We start from the raw sequence: 18266 nt of genomic DNA, 5'->3' as shown, positions 1-18266 counted from the left end.
ATCAAAATAAAATAAGAATGAATAATTTGCCATGTGCATGACAACCTCTGCCAGGTTCCTTCATACACTTTGGTATCTTTATTCCAGTAGTTAATGAAAATAAAATTTTAAAATCACATAAAAAAAATATGCCAATTAACATTTTGCATTGGTATTTATTCACCACCATTTATTTAGTCGATAAATATGAATAAGCAAATAAAAAATTAATTATTAAAATGAGATATAAATGTTTACTGACTCAATATTATAGTCAGTATTTACTACAATTGCTAATTATCGGCTAATGGAATTATCGATATTTGGTCGGTTAATGGAATTATCGGCTAGAATTTTTCCAAAATTAATTTCTTGTAGTGAGTTTTACATTCTAAATATATTTCTAGACCTCCAAGATTTTTTTTTTTTTTTGAAATTTTTGAGACTTATTTTTGATCTCAAGGTAAAACAAAAAGACTAGAAAAGCATTTTGGATTAAAACAGATTCAAATCAGGCCTATCTTGGCCAATCAAATCGAAACCCCCTTCTTCTATTTCCTGCTTGCTGTCTCCCCTCCCCGGTTTCCTTTTCTCCTTCTTCCTTCTCCCTTCAACCAGCCTAGTCGCTGTCGAGGTTACCAAACCTCGCTCATCGTCCAGTGCATCTCCCTATAAACTATCCTCTTTGCTAATTCCATCTCTTCTAACGTCAATGATCTTCCTCAGGTTGTGTTCGTTCACATATGGAGAATGCCTGTTGGCATGGGCGAGGTTGCAACTCTCCTCATCTTCAACATCTCTCATTTTCTTTAATCAAATTTTTTGGTTATCAAAAAAAAAAAAAATCAATCCATTAATGGCTATAGTAAACCAAAAAAGTCCTAAATCTTGCAACTATACATCACAATTTGTATTATAGGGCCACTAGAAGAATGATATTTATTTTCCTTCCCCTTCCTCAATCAGTATATGATGATAATGATGATGATATTATGTTTATTTATTTTTTTATAATTAGTATTTTGTTAATATATAGTAATATTTAAAATTGAATACTTTTATATAATTTTTTAAAAACAATATTATCGTGTATTGATGTAATTATTTAAATATAGTTTTTGTTTCTTAATCTAAAAATAATTTCAAATTAAAAGCTACTATGATAATGAATATAACAGTTTTAAAGTATTATAAATTCACGTAAGTATATAATTTGCATGTCAATAGCATAATTAATAATTGATAAAAATGAAAAGACAAGCATTTAGTAACCGTTTACTTGGAAAAAAAAAATTGATTTAACATTTTAATTAAAAAATTTATCCAAAAATATATTTCATAAGTAACAAAAGGTAGCCATTAGGATTTGAATACCAGCAACAAGGCTAAAAGGAGAATGGGCCAAAACATCCATAAACATGTCAGTGTATCAAACATAAGTAGTATGATTTTTAATGCATCAATTTCAAGCTGTGATTATTTTATGAAATTGAGTGTCGATTTTTTATACGATTATAAAATAATTGGTTTTGCCTCGATCAAAAACTGCTGCTCGATATTATAAATTGATATCAAGAAGTGGGAGAGGTGTATGTTTGATGCATATAAAAATATATAATTTTGCCGCGAGTCTTTGGCACCACTTTTACCTACAAAAATTTAATTAAGAATTTTATTTTAGCCATTAAACCCTCAGTAATAAGATAATCTTGGACTTTTTCAGTTCCCCTTGTAAGCCCCATGCAAAACTTATATTTTGGTAGGCATGGGATGCTTGCTTTTCTAGGAATTTCTCAATAATATTGAATGCTAATAACTCTATAGTCATTTTGTGGAGGTCGAGAATTTTTTTTTTTTTTTCTTTTCTGGGATTCATCTGAATCAACATCCCATTTTATAGTGAGAAAACTCATATGGCAAGCATCAAGTTTTCAGTATAGTGAATAAAAGTATAAATTCTATTCTTTGCTTGTTCTAACAATGAATTTAAACATATTCTAAGTGTTTGGAGTGTAAAATGGTGCAACATTAAATTATTATTATTATTATTATTATTATTATTATTATTATTATTATTATTATTATTATTATAAACATATTTCTCGTCAACACTTAAATAATTTTGCTCTCATTGACAAATTGAATTGGCCGAATTAATCGGTCATTTCTTTATTCGGTCTAATAACAATCCCAGAATGTTTTGGGTTCACTTCACTGACCGGTCCAATCTGAATTTAATAATATTGATGGAGGCAGGGATAGGAGAATTAGGGATTTGTTTAGTGTATCAAATAATTTAATAGCCACAATAGAAACTAATGATAAAAGATAAAAATTAAATTGATAAAATAAAATTTGAATTGAATAGCATTGCCTTTAACTTTGGCCTACAGCAAGAATGAGTGTGAAGATGGGAGAATTAATGTTAGCACCATTTTACACTCCAAACACTTAGAATATGCTTAAATTCATTTTTAGAACAGGCAAAGAATAGAATTTATACTTTTATTGAGTACACTGAAAACTTGATGCTTGCCAAAGGAGATTTCTGGCTATAAAATGGGATGTTCTCTCAGAGTTTATTATTCAATTCATAACCAAATAGAAACTGAAACCCAGGAAAAAAAAATTTTCTTGCCCACACAAAATGTCTATAGAGTCGTTAGCTTTTAATGTTACTGAGAAATTCCTAGAAACGCTAGCATCCCATGCCTACCAAGAGATAAGTTTTGCATGGGGCTTGCAAGGGGAAATCAAAAAGCTCGAGGATATTTTGTTGACTGTGAAAGCTGTGCTATTGGATGCTGAGGAGAAGCAAGTGGATAGTCATTGTTATTAAATTCAAATTGGACCAGTCAATGAATTGAATCCCAAAACATTTTGAGAATATTATTAGAAAAGATAAAGAAGATAAAAAAAAAACAATATTATAGTGTATTGATGTAATTATTTAAATAAAATTTTTGTTTCTCAATCTAAAAGTAATTTCAAATGAAAAGATATATATTATGATAATGAATATAACAATTTTAACGTTTTATAATTTTCATAAAAATATAATTATATGTCAATAATATAATTAATATTAATAATTGATAAAAACAAAAAAAAATAGCATTTAGTAACCATTTATTTGGAAAAAAAAAACTGATTTAACATCTTAATCTAAAAAATTATCAAAAAAATATATTTCATCAGTAAAGAAAAATGATGCGGGGCTTAGACAATAAGGCATAACTTTTTTTTAACTAATTTTAATTTACAACAGTCCTAATTTATCTAGGACGTTTTGTGAAGACTCCCAGCAGTTGTAGAGATTATATTAGAATTAATTAGGAAGTCTTATACTCTATTTAGGACTAATTAATATTTTCCTACTTTATTTAGCATTTAGTTTTCCTATTTAGTTTATATCTTCTTATTGTATTTTAGTTTATCTAAAATTCCTATTTAGTAGTTGTACATTCCTATTAGGTTTAAGAGATTAATATCTATAAATACCCTTATCTACATGTAATTTGGGAGACAAATTATTATTAATAAAAATTTAGAAAAAGTTTCTCTCCTTATTTTCACTTTTGTGCATGGAGTGTGTTTCTATTTGAGCTCCGCACTGCGTCAGGTGGTATCAAAGCGGGAAAATCACCCCAATCGATATGGCTTACCTTGATAGATGTGGTGATTACAGTGGTTCTTGGGAGAGTGATCGAGGATCTAGAGCCCTTTACCATAGGAACAAAACGTTACAACGATGGGAGCAACGGATGGATATCAAATTCGAGTGTATCGAGATACACCTTAGAGAAATTGTAGTTCGTCTTAGTGCTTTGGGAACTAAAACAAACAAGAATTGGGTTAACAAAAGAAGGCCAGGAGATGGTGTGGCTCGTGGTGATCCTATTTATCGACTAATTTTTGCACGCATGCAATATGTCTACCATGATGATTTAGAGGAGGAAGATGACTATGAACCAATCATGTTCAATAGGCATGAATGGTATGATGATGATTGGAGAAGAAGTGTGTGTTATCTTGATATTCCTAAATTCTATGGGGATCTCAATATAGAGGAATTATTAGATTAGATTGCGAATGTGGATAGATTCTTCAACCATGTGGATATAGCACTTGAAAAACAAGTCCAATTGGTGGCTTGTCGGTTGAAAGGTGGTGCTTCTACTTGGTAGGAATGGCTACAATCTAAAAGGAAGCGAAAAGGGAAAGTACCAGTCTGTACATGGTTTATAATAAAGTATTTGTTGGAACAAGAATTTTTTCCTTTAGATTATGACTAGATTTTATTCCAATAAAAACTTTGTCAAGAGGAGGTCCAACTGATGCATACATTTTGCATAGTCATTTAGGTCTAATTTCATAGCCATTTTATTTTATTATTAGTTATTTTTAGATAATTTCATTAGTTATTTAGTTAATTTTTCATAATTGTTAATTTTGGATTAATTTATAATTTTTACTTTGTTTTGTAGGAAAAATGGTGTTTTTGAAGGACTGAAGAGAAATTTTGCCATTGAGGAGTGCCTTCTACAGCCAAAGATGTCAAAAACAAGTTTTCAAGTTGAAATATGCATTGACCAAATTGTGCATAACTTGCCGCATAAGCTATGCATATCTGCATAAGGAGAAAAATCACTGTTCCAATACCTGCCGAAATGTGCATAAGGAGACTGCATAGCTTATGCACATTCACGCCTCCCTTATGCACTCTCACGGAATTGTGCATAACCTATACGCCAAGTCATGCAGTTTCGCATAAGTGAACCAGAATTTAAAATCGCATAAGGGACTGCATAACTTATGCAGTCCACTTATACAGTCCCACAAAGGTTTCATTAATGAGCTGGCAGAAGATTCCCTCAGAAAATTCCTCCTAGAACACACCATTTTAGGGCTCCATGTCAGAAAATGCTATAAATAGTCCCATTTCCCATTTTAGAAAGGGGGAGAGAAAGGAGCAGAAAAGGAAAGGAGAGGAGAGGCAGCAGCTGAAGAGTCACATTCACCTTCCACACCATTTTCAACCAAGATTTGCAGATTTCTTTCTTTTCTTACATTTTTCCTACAATTCTAGTGTTGAGTTTTTTTGTTTCTTAGCTTAGATTAAAGCTTTATTTCCATTTAAACTCATAATATCTTGTAAGCATTATGGATAGTGAGTAGTTTATTTTGATTCTGGAGTAAGGGTTGTAATATTTAAGATATTTTGTGGATTTTGATTGGGTAATCCATATTTTGTGGTCTTAATGAGTTTTATTCATTTCTTGTGTGCTTAATGACATGCTTAGTGTAGGATCCCATTAAGTGATGTTCTTAATCCATGGTTGAGGCACCGAAAGGAGAAGGCCTTGTGATAGATAATCAAGGAATTGGACTTAATTAACTTAGATCTAGAAATAGACTAAGGATTAAGAGGATTCACAGATTAATTAAAGAACTTAATGGGTCTTAATTAACTCTAACTCCACGAAAGTAGGATTAGATTGATTAAGGCACTCTTTGTCTCACTCGAAATGGTATTCAAAGGATTTAAGAATTAATCTCTTTAAAACCCATAAGTTCCACAAGATTGGATAACCAATTTAAAAATCCCAAAATAGCTCGAATATGAAATCCCGAACTCCGGAATCGCCTTTTTATCATTGTTAATTTGCTAATCGAATTTAATTACTTGCCATTTTGAATATTGCCATATTTTAATTTGCTTTATTTTAATTTGATGCAAATTTTAGTTAAATCATTAAATTGTTGGATAGATTATTAATTTTGCACATATAGATTTCATACTCCAATGCCCATCAATTTATTACTTTAATTTCAAAAATAGTCCAAATTAGTTAGAACTTTTATATCAAAAATTCAATCATTCACACAACTTCTCGTGGGAATGATATCTTTTCTATATTACTTGTATCACCCGTGCACTTGCGGTTGGGCCACATCACCAACCAAAGCCTTTCTTGATTGTGAAACAAAAAAGTAAAGAACAAAGGAAGCTTCAAGATTCAATAATGCAACTTGAAGTGGATGAGCCTAAATTTAAAGAATTAGAACCTGAAACTTTAACTGAATTTCCTTTTGCTATGGTTGAAGATGACGAGCTTCAATTGGAAATCATTGGACCAACTGTTCTAGAAGTTAAGACTGATGAAGATAAGCAAGAAAAGCTTCAAGAATGTGTTTTTGAAAATATGGAATATCAAGCCTTGGAAACTTCAATGGAAGTTGAGGAAAAGCAACACATGGAGCCAATATTGGAGATTGGAGGAAATCAAACACCGGAGATCAAAGACTTTTCTAACCACTTAATGTCTATTATTTCTTTAATTTTATTTGTTCAGGCATTCTCATAGATACAAAGAGAAACATGAAGATCCTCAATTCCACTTTGTTCATGTCAATCTTATTGATTCCATCCATGAAAGTTATATGGTGTACATCTCCAATGAAGATTCTCATTCTTTTTCGCTTAAATTTCAAGGGAGGATTTATTCCAAGTGGGGGAGAATGGTGCTAGAGTTGTGTTGGGCTATGTTGTTAGATCGTTGCCAGTTATTTCAACTTGAGGATGATTTTTTTTTTCCCAAGTGGGGGAGTATGATGCGGGACCTGGACAACAGGGCAAAACTTTTTTTTTTTCACTAATTTTAATTTCCAACAGTCCTAATTTATCTAGGACGTCTTGTGAAGACTTTCAGCAACTGTAGAGATTATATTAGAATTAATTAGGCAGTCTTATACTCTATTTAGGACTAATTAAAGTTTTCCTACTTTATTTAGCATTTAGTTTTCCTATTTAGTTTATATCTTCTTATTGTATTTTAGTTTATCTAAAATTCATATTTAGTAGTTTTACATTCCTATTAGGTTTGGGAGATTAATATCTATAAATACCCTTATTTACATGTAATTTGGGAGACATATTATTATTAATAAAAATTTAGTAGAGGTTTCTCTTCTTATTTTCACTATTGTGCATGGAGCGCGTTTCTATTTGAGCTTCACACTGCATCAAAAAGGCAGCAATCTGGATTTGAATACCATCAACAAGGCTAAAAGGAGAATGGGCCAGAGATAAGTTTTGCATGGGGCTTGCAAGGGGAACTAAAAAAGCTCGAGGATATTTTGTTGACTATGAAAACTGTACTGTTGGATGCTGAGGAGAAGCAAGTCGATAATCATCAAGTGCAAGTGTGGCTGATAAAGCTTAAAGATGCTCTCTATGATGCTGAGGATGTGCTTGATGATTTTGAATCTGAAACTCATAGAAGGCGAGTGCTTAAATTGTATGATGAAAGTTCATTTCATTTTCAAATGCATAAATTATTCATTTGAATTTCATGCGATGTTGGAATCAAATATAGAATTTAATTTTACATATCCTTTTCTAAAATCTCTAACGATGTAAAAAAAAGTCTTTTTTTACAATTTAAAAATTATATAAATTCATTTTAGTATGTATATATAGGTAAGTTATTGTTGTGATATTCTAACTCACATATAAATTAAAGAAAACATCATTTGACGTGATTCGGCATAAATTTACTCCACCAAATAAATCTATTATAAAGTAAAAATTAATTATACATACTAATTATTTTTCTAATCCTCAAAACACTCGCAAATCACTCACATAACTTACTATCTAGCCAGACACAAAGAACAAGTCCTTTTATAGACCATATAGAAACAAAGAACAAGTTCAATTTGGATTTGGACTTTCGCCTATTAGAATTCAGTGGTTGACCGAATTAATAAAACATTCTTTTTTTATTTGTTTTCTTTTTACTATAATTTTAACTAAATTTCATAATAAATTTTAATTCCTAATTCTGATTGAAATTAGACTCTAACAATCTCCACTTCCGTAAAATGAAATTAGTTTTCATAACTTCTACGAATATCAGAGAATATGAATTATCATTTCATTTTCAAATACATAAATTATAAACTACATTTCATTTGAATTTCATGCAATTTTAGACTTAAATGTAGAATTTAGTTTGGCATGTCCTCCTCTAAAATATCTAATGATATAAAAAGTTATTTCTTTTACAATATATATATATATATTCATTTTAGTATGTACAGATATTGGTAAATTATTATTTAGCCTTAATTTATTTTTTTTAATCATTAATATTTTCACCCATTTATTTTAAAATAAATAAATAAAAAAATAAAAAAATTACAATTTAGTCTCTTCATTTTAACAAAACAAACTATTTGATTCATGTATTTTTAAAAATATACTGCTTAGTCCATGTACTTTGCTTTCGTTAAATTATTTAGTCTTATAATCAAATTTTTTATTAATCAATGCCTATCAAATTACTATTTAGCCCTCTATTATAGTGAAACTAAATACTTGATCTCTATATTTTAAAAAATAATACTATTTGGTCCATCTATTTTAATGAAACTAATTAGTTAGTCCTTGTATTTTGAAAATACAATATTTTAAAATATATATTCCTAGATGAAAATGAAAATTTGCTGTGTGAAAACTATATCTGAATTTACATTTTCTAAAAAAAATTATTCAAGTATTTTCATTTAATCATTGGGCATATTTTTTTTGTTTTCTCTATTAGAAAATAAATTTCCTAGTTATCACCTTGATTACATGGACATCTAGGGGAATTGATTAACCTTTTTACACATACAACTTGTACTAATTTTTATCAAAAGATGAAAAATAGAAAGAGCATGAGAGGGGAGAAGGGTATGGGTATAGAGAGGAAGAAATATGGGGGGAGAGAAATAAAGAGAAGAGAGTCAGAGTAGTTTAGGCATAAAAAAATAATAAAAGAGACTAAAGAGTTAATAGAACCAAATTACAAAAACTAACTAATGTATTTTTTAAAAATATAAGAATCAACTAATTAGTTTCACTAGAATAAAAAGAGTAAATAGTAGTTTGATTGATATTAAAATCCTTTGACTAACGAAAAATTTGATAAAATGACTAAATAGTTTAACAGAAGCAAAATACATGGACTTAATAGTAAATTTTTTAAAATATATGAATTAAATAATTAATTTCATTAAAATGCATAGACTACATAGTAATTATTCCAAAAATTATTCAGTATTGCTTCAGTGCACAATAAATAAGCTCCAGGAACTGAAAAATGAAAGAAAGCTTTACAAATCAAGTTAACTAGGCTCATCACTTTGTTTTTCATTTTTTCAAAAATCAATTAGGCTCTATTGTTTAAACAGTAAAATTTAATTTTGCATATAACTTTTCACGAAACAATGATAGTGTATGGAAAAGAAATTTTAAATTTGATATTAAATTTTTAAAACTCTTTTAAATATCAATATTCAAACCAATCGAATTCTTATATATTCGTAAGCATTAGAGTAATTAAATTCAAATATTTTAATTGAGATTATATTATTATATATCATAATCACTAATATTTTAGGTATATTTGACAACTGAATTAGTTGGTTATTGATATTTAATTTTGTTAACAATTTAGTCTATTTGTTCCCTTTTCAATCAAAGTTAAAAATCTTAAATTCATGTGAGATTTCAGAAATATTCTCCATTAATCCAAAACTATTTTTGGAAAAATAGTTTCTAAAATATTATTTTCATAAAAATATTTTAAAAACTTCTTTTGGGAAAAATTAATTTTTCAAGAATAAAATTTCCTTAATTTCTAAAAAAAAATTATAAGGGAAATTTTTTCAAAATCTTTTTCCAAATTATATTTCAATTTTAAATAGTAAGTCTATGTGTTAAAGCTTTTTTTAACGAATTCAATTGTAAAGTAACGCATATTTTTATAAATAGACTAAATTATTAAGAAAATTAAACGTCAAAAATCAATTAATTCGATAATAAGAAAATTATAACTTAATCTCATGAGCTAATTAATTTACCCTATCATATTTTATCAATAAAGAATAAATAATATTTAATTTATTATGTTATAATTATTTTGATTTCATGTTGGTATTTGCTTTGTTAATATGATCAATCTTATTGGATATTTATAAAATCTCACATTCAACATTTATTAGACCAAATAAAATTTATTAGATATATAATTTATTCTCCAAAATCACCTCAGTTTTCATGATTTTAAGCTTTAAGTTAAAAAACCAAAAGTTAGTCTCTTGAACTTCTTAGTAATCAACAAAAGCATGCTTTGGTGTTAATTGAATTAATTTCTTATTTGCATCTAGGTCCTAGATGTATGTATATGAAATCAATATTCCATACATTTTTGGATTTCAGGCGGGTCATTTTTTTTTTCATCCTCAAATCCACTTGTATTCCGTTTTAAAACGGGTCATAAAATAAAATAAATAAGGGAGAAATTAGATGAAATTGAATCCCATAAGGCTAAGTTTCATCTTAATGAACAAGATAAAGGTAGGCGTGTTATGCTTAGGGAGAGAGCAATGACCTACTCCTTTGTAAATGTGTCTGATGTTATAGGAAGAAACGAGAATATAGAAAATATCATTAGACTTTTGCAAAGCTCTAGTGATGGTCGACAAATCTCTATTATTTCTATTGTCAGAATTGGAGGTATGAGAAAAACTGCACTCTCTAAATTAGTTTATAATGATGAACGGATGCAAAATCTTTTTTAACTTAAGATGTAGGTTTGAGATTTTGACTTTGAAAAATTGATCAAGGAAATTATTAAATGTACAAACAGTGAAGAAAACTTAAGTGAAAAGGGAATGCAATAATTGCAAAGTATCTTGTGAGAACGAATTCATGATAAGACATACTTGCTCATTTTAGATGATGTTTGGAATGATAATCCTATGAAATGGGATCCATCTAAAGAGCTTTTTCGGACAGGTGCCAATGGAAGCAAAATCATGGTTACTACACGTAGTAAGAAAGTAGCCTCCATTATGGGCACTATTTCAGCACCGCATGAATTATCAGGCCTTCCTTATGATGAGTGTGCAGCTTTGTTTACTAAAAGTGCATTTAAAGAAGGCCAAGAGAAGCACTATCCAAACTTGTTAAGAATTGGGAATGAAATAGTAAAAAAATGCGAAGGCATTCCATTAGTAGTGAAAACACTAGCATCACTTCTTTTAACAAATACAGATGAAAGTTATTGGAAATCTATAAGAGATAACGAGTTGTGAAAAATAGAGCATAAGGAAAATGACAAACTTAGGTTTTTGTGCATTGGTGAGTCTAAAAATTTAGAATACTTGTGAGACGATATGTCAGGGCTCAAACATCTTCAAACATTGATTATTGCCAATTGTGAAAGCTTAATCTCTTTGCCTCAAAGTATGAAATACCTCACTGCATTAGAGATTCTTCACATCGAGGATTGTGAAAACCTCAATTTGATGATGGAGGAAGGGAAAGCCGATCAAGACTTGTCTCGATTCAGCCTGCAAAGGCTGATACTCAAAAAGTTACCAGAATTGGTAGAGTTTCCAGAATGGCTTCTTCGAGGATCCACCAACACTCTGCAACTCTTAAAAGTAAGATGGTGTGATAACCTCAAAGAATTGCCTAGGTGCCTACAGAATATAGTATCTCTTCAACAACTTGTGATTGAAGATTGTGATGGATGGAGCGAAAGATGTGAACATGGAAAAGGTGAAGATTGGTCCAAGATTGCTCATATCCTAAAATTGTTCTTGACGGTTCTGAGATCAATTCAACAGATGATTCTTCAACAAGTGAAGGTTAGGTACGTATAAATTTCATCTAAAATTGTTCTTATTGTTAGTTTTGAATTTAAATTGTAATTTTCCTTTTTTTCTTTTTCTTTTTAATTTATAGGGGTTTGCATGTTCAGGAATTTAGCATTTTAGATTGAAATTACTTTTCCTTTATGATATAATAAATTATATAAATGGTTGAGCTACATGATAACCTTCTTCTGCTCATTTGGTTTTCAACTTTTGTGGCAGATATCATGGCAACTCTGCTGAAAATGCCAACCGCTGAATGTAACAATATATGTAATTGATGTTTTGCTTGTGCTGTGTTGTAAATTGCCAATACATGTGTTTTATATTGTAAATAATGCATATGAAACTTGTTAATCTTCCATTTGATCTCTAAACTGTTGTTTCTTTTACTTTTATATTGTAACTATAAAAACTATTTATATTTGCGATAGTGCTTCATCTTTGTTTATGATCAAGTCCTAAGAAATTTTGCTCATGATGGAAAGATGGTTATTTTCTCTGCTCACCAACCCAATTTCGATGTCTTTGATCGGCTCGATGACCTCTTCCTCCTTTCTGGCAGAGAAGTTTTTTATTTTGGAGAAGCAAAGATGGCTACAAAGGTGAGCTAAGTTCAAATTTGAATTATATTTGTTCAATAAAAGACAAAGGTATAGTATCATGTTTGTTAGTGTTAGCATAATTACAGCAATCAGCATGATTATAGGAGATTTGTGTAACATAATGTTAGCATAATTACAGCAATCAGCATGATTATAGGAGATTTATGTAACATAATTACAGCAATCAGCATGATTATAGGAGATTTGTGTAGCATAATTGCTATAATTATGCTACACAAATCTCCTATAATCATGCTGATTGCTGTAATTATGTTACACAAATCTCCTATAATCATGCTGATTGCTGTAATTATGCTAACATTATCAGCTTGCAAAACAACCTGCATTATCTTTTTCCCATAATAATACTACTTCAGACACTCCTTTTGGTTTAATTCATTCTGACATTTGGGGTCCTTCTCCTATTTCTTCAATAAATGGTTTTCGTTATTTTGTAATATTTATTGATGATTATTCTCGGTTTACTTGGATATATTTTTTGAAACATCGATCTGAGTTATCACAAATTTACATCACATTTGCAAAAATGATTAAAACTCAGTTCTCTTGTGACATTAAAATTCTCCGAACAGACAATGCCATGGAATATCGGGATTCTTCTTTGCTTCAGTTTCTTAGTCAACAAGGCACTCCTCTTGATGATCCTACTTTATATCGACAGCTTGTCGGGAGTCTTGTTTATCTCACAGTTACTCGACCTGATATTTCATATGCTGTTCATCCGTCACCGGTTTATGTCCGCTCCTCGCTCAACTCATTTCTAATCCTTCGTTATATCAAAGGCACTCTTTTTCATGGTTTGCACTTTTCCGCTACCTCCTCCCTAGTATTATCTGGCTACTCTGATGCTGATTGGGCTGGTGATCTGACAGATCGTCGCTCTACAACTGGTTATTGTTTCTTCTTGGGTAATTCTCTTATCTCTTGGCGTAGCAAAAGCAAGTTGTTGCGTTCTAGCACGTAATCTGAATATCGTGCTCTTGCTGATGCTACATCTGAATTACTTTGGTTACGGTGGTTATTAACTGATTTGGGTGTCACTCATTCTTCTGCCACAATACTTCATTGCGATAATAGAAGTGCCATACAGATTTCTCATAATGATGTATTTCATGAGCGTACCAAACACATCGAAATTGATTGTCATTTTGTACGTCATCATGTTGCTCATGGCACCATATGTTTGATTCCTATCTCCTCTCACCAAACGATATATTCACCAAAATGCATCCTCCCGCTCGCCAGGATCTCTTAAGCAAACTCAAGTTGCTTTGTGCTACCACCTTGAGTTTGAGGGGGTGTTAGCATAATTACAATCAAGCATGATTATAGGAGATTTGTGTAACATAATTACAATCAAGCATTATTATAGGAGATTTGTGTAGCATAATTATAGCAATTATTATTCTTGTCCAAATTAGTTCATATTCTCATGTATAAATAGATGTAATATCTCTGTAAATGGGACACAGACAAATACACAATCCTTTTCTTCATTACTTGTATTCTTTCTTCTAACAGTTAGGATGTAAATGAATGAAATATAATGTCAAAAAATGATTTTCCAGTCCATATGCATACTGTCTTATATCACAGTTGTTCGCTGAAGCAGCGTTTCCTTGTCCAAGAAAAAAGAAATCCTCCTGATCATTTCCTCTGATACATTACTTCAGTCGAATGGTGGCTACTTTAAAGTAAACTCAAGACAATTTGTAATTTAACACTAGTTAATTTGTTTGGAACATTTTGTTTGGAACATTTTATCTTCGAGAATTCCTAAGTCAACATGACTACATCAAAGATCAAGACAATGCTTGTCAAGAAATACATGTATGTAACTGTATGTAGTTCTACTTATTCAACAAAAACAAGGAAAAGATTACAAGAATCACGTGCATTCATAGGCGGAGCCACATTAGGGCCAAGGGGGGGCACTGGGCCCCCCTAGAATTTCTGGATCTTTTAGGGGTATATTTGTAATTTTACTAAATTAAGATGTAAGTATCACTTTTTTTTTGTCCTAGACTTTGATAAGCTAATACTTATTATTTTACACTGCTAATGTATAGTTAGTGGACTAAACAGTCCATTTTCTAACCTAGCGATAATCATAGGTTATTTTATTTTTTGTTTATTTTGTCTCCAATCATCTATAAGGAGAAAAAAAAAAGTTCTTATCCTTTTAAGGGGATAAGGTTCTTAACTTCTTATCATTATAATTGCATCCTTAATTATATTTTTTTAAATCAGGAGAAAAAGTACAACATACGTCATAATTATAATTATGAAAACAAAATCTCTTTTTAAAAAAAAAAAATAAAGTCTATACTTGTGCACTAAAGCGTGTGATAGGAGATTAACCATATATTCCTTATATTTATATTTTAATATAAAAAATAAAATTGATATTAAATTTATATTTTTATGTTGTTAATTATAAAATTGAATTGTCAAAGTAAAATTGATCATTAATCTTATTAGTTACATGAAAATTCACTTCACAATAGGATAGGAGATGAATTATTACATGATTGTTTGATGAATTACATTGAAAATTATATATTTGTAAGTATTGACAAAGAAGTTATTATGATTAATTAGATTTCAATTAATAAAAAATAAATGATAACCATTGTAATTTACTTATAATATCTTATTAATTTCTTATTAGAAATTCTCTTATCAACTTATGTCTATTTCATATATGTTATTTTTATAAATTACATATTTTAATTGGACCCCCTCAAAGGAATTCTTGCCTTCGTCACTGCGTGCATTGTTTGTAGTTTCTACTTAGTAATTTGATTCTAGTCAGTAGTTTATTTTTCATTGGTTTCTTCAATCAATCTTGACATTAAAATTTAACATTAATTAGAAAAAAGAAGAAAAAGTAAAGGTTCTCCACCTTGGCACAATGGTAAGTTTTCTCTTATGTCAATAGTATGCATGGGTGCTGGGCTCTCGTTGGGAGAGGAAGATGTGCTGGGTTTCTATGTCGCTTCATCTCTTGAAGGCTTGCCTTTTGCCATCGAGGAAAACAAAGATAACAAATAATACCTACACTGCCCCTGTTCTTGGAAAGTTTGGACTTCGAATCGAAGATAGTGGTATATTAATTTGTTTTTTTTTTTGCTGAGCTTTGTTTTATGTCCCTTTGTAGAGTGGAAGACTTTAGCCTATGTGTCTTTTCATAGACTCTCAGTTTGGAAGTCCTCATCCACTTTCCTTTTGGTCTGCTCCACCTGATTGTGTGAAACGGAACATCGATGGCTCTTCATGAGGGAAACCTGGTCCCTGTTCCATTGGGGGTGTTCCTCCGTGATCACAGAGGTTTATACATGTGTGTCTTTTCTATGTGAAGCAAATTTGGCTGCCGATTGTTTAGCTAGCCAGGGTGACTCCCGCTTGTCTTCACACCTTTGTTTTAGAATTGCCTGGATTTTGCTGTGCCTTTGTTGATCTGATTTTAGTTTGTTTTAGTTCTTATTGGGGTGAGGAGGTTGCTGCTTTAGGTCAGGTCTCGTGGGGAATGCCTGTTGGCGTGGGCTAGGTTGCAGCTCTCCTCATCTTTTGTATCTCTCTTTTTCTTTAATGAAATTTCTTGCTCATAAAAAAATTAAGAAAATCTAATCCTTTGATGGCTATAGTAAATGCCGTTGGTGTTGGTGCTAGTCAATTATTAATTAATTTGGTTTTTTTCTGTGTGCCTGTTTCATTGAGCTATTGAGGTGCTGGTGTGTGTCAATTACCAATTTAATATGTTTAGTGGTTGCTACCATTAACATTGGATTCCTAAACCAACAGCTAATTACAATGGCTAAACCAAACCAGTCTTAAATTTTGCAACTATATATCACAATGCATCCTAAGCTACGAGGGAATCCTTGAGACAATGTATGGGATCAACCTTCATCATTATAAGCGGTGCTTTTCATAGCACTTTAAGCATAAGCGGTGAATTTTCTACGCCATGAGAGTTCTCCACATAGGAGATTTGGCTTTCTTTAGAATAAATCATTTGTGAGAAAATTCAATTAAATTCTCACAAAATCATGCTTGATTTTGATCAGCTCTAACTGAAATTAATATGTTCATATGATTATGTTGTCCATGTACTCTATCTGCTCTATCTCTTTCTCTATATATAGTTCCAGAGAGACAAGGGGGTGATTGAAAATGCCTGCAGATTCCATCGTTACATATATCCTAAAGAGTCACCATGTAACCAATAAGAAATTACATAGGCGAAGCTGAAACACTACCATATGTACAAGGTTGAAGGAAATACGAGAATGGAATTTAAATTTAAAATTGCTTTGGAAGATCTGCATGTATAATCTACAATGCAGTGTTTAACAATAAGAAGTATCATTGTAAGAATTATAATGCATTATTTGGCTATAACCCTTTGTCAGGAAAAAAACGCTGGTGACTGCAAATTCATTGCTTAGAATACCCTCTCATTTATTTGCTTCAATAAATTTGATGAGTGTCGAATCCACCAGAAATAAAATTAACTAAAATTACCAATTATGAAATATTTTTCTGTAGCAAGTGGCAAATCCAGGTCAAACTCTAGAGACTAAATTATTAAATTTCGTGCACTTGTGTAATGGAAAACGGAAACAAAGATTGGGGGGGGGGGGGGGGGGGGTTTGTAACACAAAATCAGAGGAAATCAGAAATTCAAGAATTAAATATTAAAATCTCAATCTAAACAAACTTCAGTCCAAGGTAATTCGCATTCCAATGCATTGATTTGATCATAAACAAAAGAAATACAATTATCTCTTATTGAATACTTAACGTAGATTTACCAAACAGCGAGATAAACCCCTGACTTCCCTATACTCATCAATTTGAGCCCAGCACTCTTATTGACTCTAATTATTAACTGAGTTGGTATTAAGCAATCCTCATCAAATTAATAACTGTTTTAAGAAAAGGAAGTAGTTAAGCTGAACAATAATTTATGAAGCATAAATCATTTAATCCACCCTATTGTTTCCTTAAGTTATTATCGAAAATTGTGATCATAATCAATAAAACCTAATTGCTACTTATGTTCAATCTTACATAACAATTACGGATTATGAAGATGAACTAGCAATTGATCAAATCAAATAATTAACTAATAGGCCTTTCTAGAAAATCATTCAACAGATCAAAAATAATTAAATCAGAAAACAATAGATATTCAAAAAGACATAAATTAAATTAAGAACCTGGTCTCACAAATCAAACAAAAGAACTTGAATCCCTTGAACTGAATTAAAAACTTAGCCGCTCATGTTCATGGCTTACAGAAAAATAAAGAAAAGAAATCTAAAGCGTGAATGGAGAATGAAAGTCTTTCTGATGTCGAGAGCGGCTCCCTATTTCCCATCCCCCTTGTGCAGCTGCTGTCTCTTTTATTTATAATAAATGATCTAGGGTACCATCATCCACATCAATTTTTGTCTTGGTAGTTTTTAGGAAAGGTCTTCCAAATAAAATCAAAGCTGACTTTGATGTGGGAACACTATCCTCCATATCCAGAATGTAAAAATCTGCAGGAAAAATCAATTCTCCAACCTGCACCAAAACATCCTCAACTACTCCCAATGGGTAAGCATTAGAACGATCAGCTAACTGAATAATGATACTGGTTTCTTTCAAAGGACCCAAATTTAAAGTTTGAAAGACTGAATTTGACATAACATTAATAGATGCTCCTAAATCTGCCATTGCATGTTCAAATTTAGAATCACCTATTCTGCAGAAAATAGAAAACGAACCTGGATCCTTACACTTAGGGGGTAATTTTTGCTGAATTAATAGTGACACATTTTCCCCCACACTGATCTTCTCATTATTCCTCAACTTGCGCTTTGTAGTGCATAGTTCTTTAAGAAATTTAGCATACTTGGGAACTTGTTTAATCGCATCAAGTAAAGGTATATTCATCTC

General features: G+C 30.8%; 3 protein-coding genes across 5 annotated transcripts in view; all 3 read left to right on the top strand.

Moving 5' to 3' along the window:
* The window catches only part of LOC110642383 (putative disease resistance protein RGA1), a 92437-nt gene that overhangs the window by 14990 nt on the left and 59181 nt on the right, over positions 1–18266 (top strand). The window lies entirely within an intron of this gene.
* Positions 7129–11127, top strand: LOC131178338 (putative disease resistance protein RGA4). The gene is made up of 3 exons (XM_058143296.1): positions 7129–7291; positions 10454–10546; positions 10769–11127. The coding sequence occupies exons 1-3, from the start codon at positions 7129–7131 to the stop codon at positions 11125–11127; spliced, it is 615 nt and encodes a 204-aa protein (XP_057999279.1).
* LOC131178649 (putative disease resistance protein RGA4) lies at positions 11260–12359 on the top strand. Its single transcript, XM_058143917.1, has 2 exons — positions 11260–11690; positions 11914–12359. The coding sequence occupies exons 1-2, from the start codon at positions 11281–11283 to the stop codon at positions 11948–11950; spliced, it is 447 nt and encodes a 148-aa protein (XP_057999900.1). The 5' UTR covers positions 11260–11280; the 3' UTR covers positions 11951–12359.

Source organism: Hevea brasiliensis, chromosome 3 (assembly GCF_030052815.1).
Source record: "Hevea brasiliensis isolate MT/VB/25A 57/8 chromosome 3, ASM3005281v1, whole genome shotgun sequence".
Classification (NCBI taxonomy): domain Eukaryota; kingdom Viridiplantae; phylum Streptophyta; class Magnoliopsida; order Malpighiales; family Euphorbiaceae; genus Hevea; species Hevea brasiliensis.
The sequence above is the reverse complement of the archived record's forward strand: the minus strand, read 5'-3'. Positions and strand labels throughout refer to the sequence as shown.

Excerpts from the sequence above, each read along its gene's own strand:
- LOC131178649 (XM_058143917.1), top strand. The coding sequence starts at position 11,281 with ATGAAATACCTCACTGCATTAGAGATTCTTCACATCGAGGATTGTGAA. Across the intron at positions 11,691-11,913 it reads CTTCAACAAGTGAAGGTTAG|ATATCATGGCAACTCTGCTG; the intron begins GTACGTATAAAT and ends CTTTTGTGGCAG.
- LOC131178338 (XM_058143296.1), top strand. The coding sequence starts at position 7,129 with ATGAAAACTGTACTGTTGGATGCTGAGGAGAAGCAAGTCGATAATCAT. Across the intron at positions 7,292-10,453 it reads GCTTAAATTGTATGATGAAA|GAAGAAACGAGAATATAGAA; the intron begins GTTCATTTCATT and ends CTGATGTTATAG. Across the intron at positions 10,547-10,768 it reads TTCTATTGTCAGAATTGGAG|ATGATGTTTGGAATGATAAT; the intron begins GTATGAGAAAAA and ends TGCTCATTTTAG.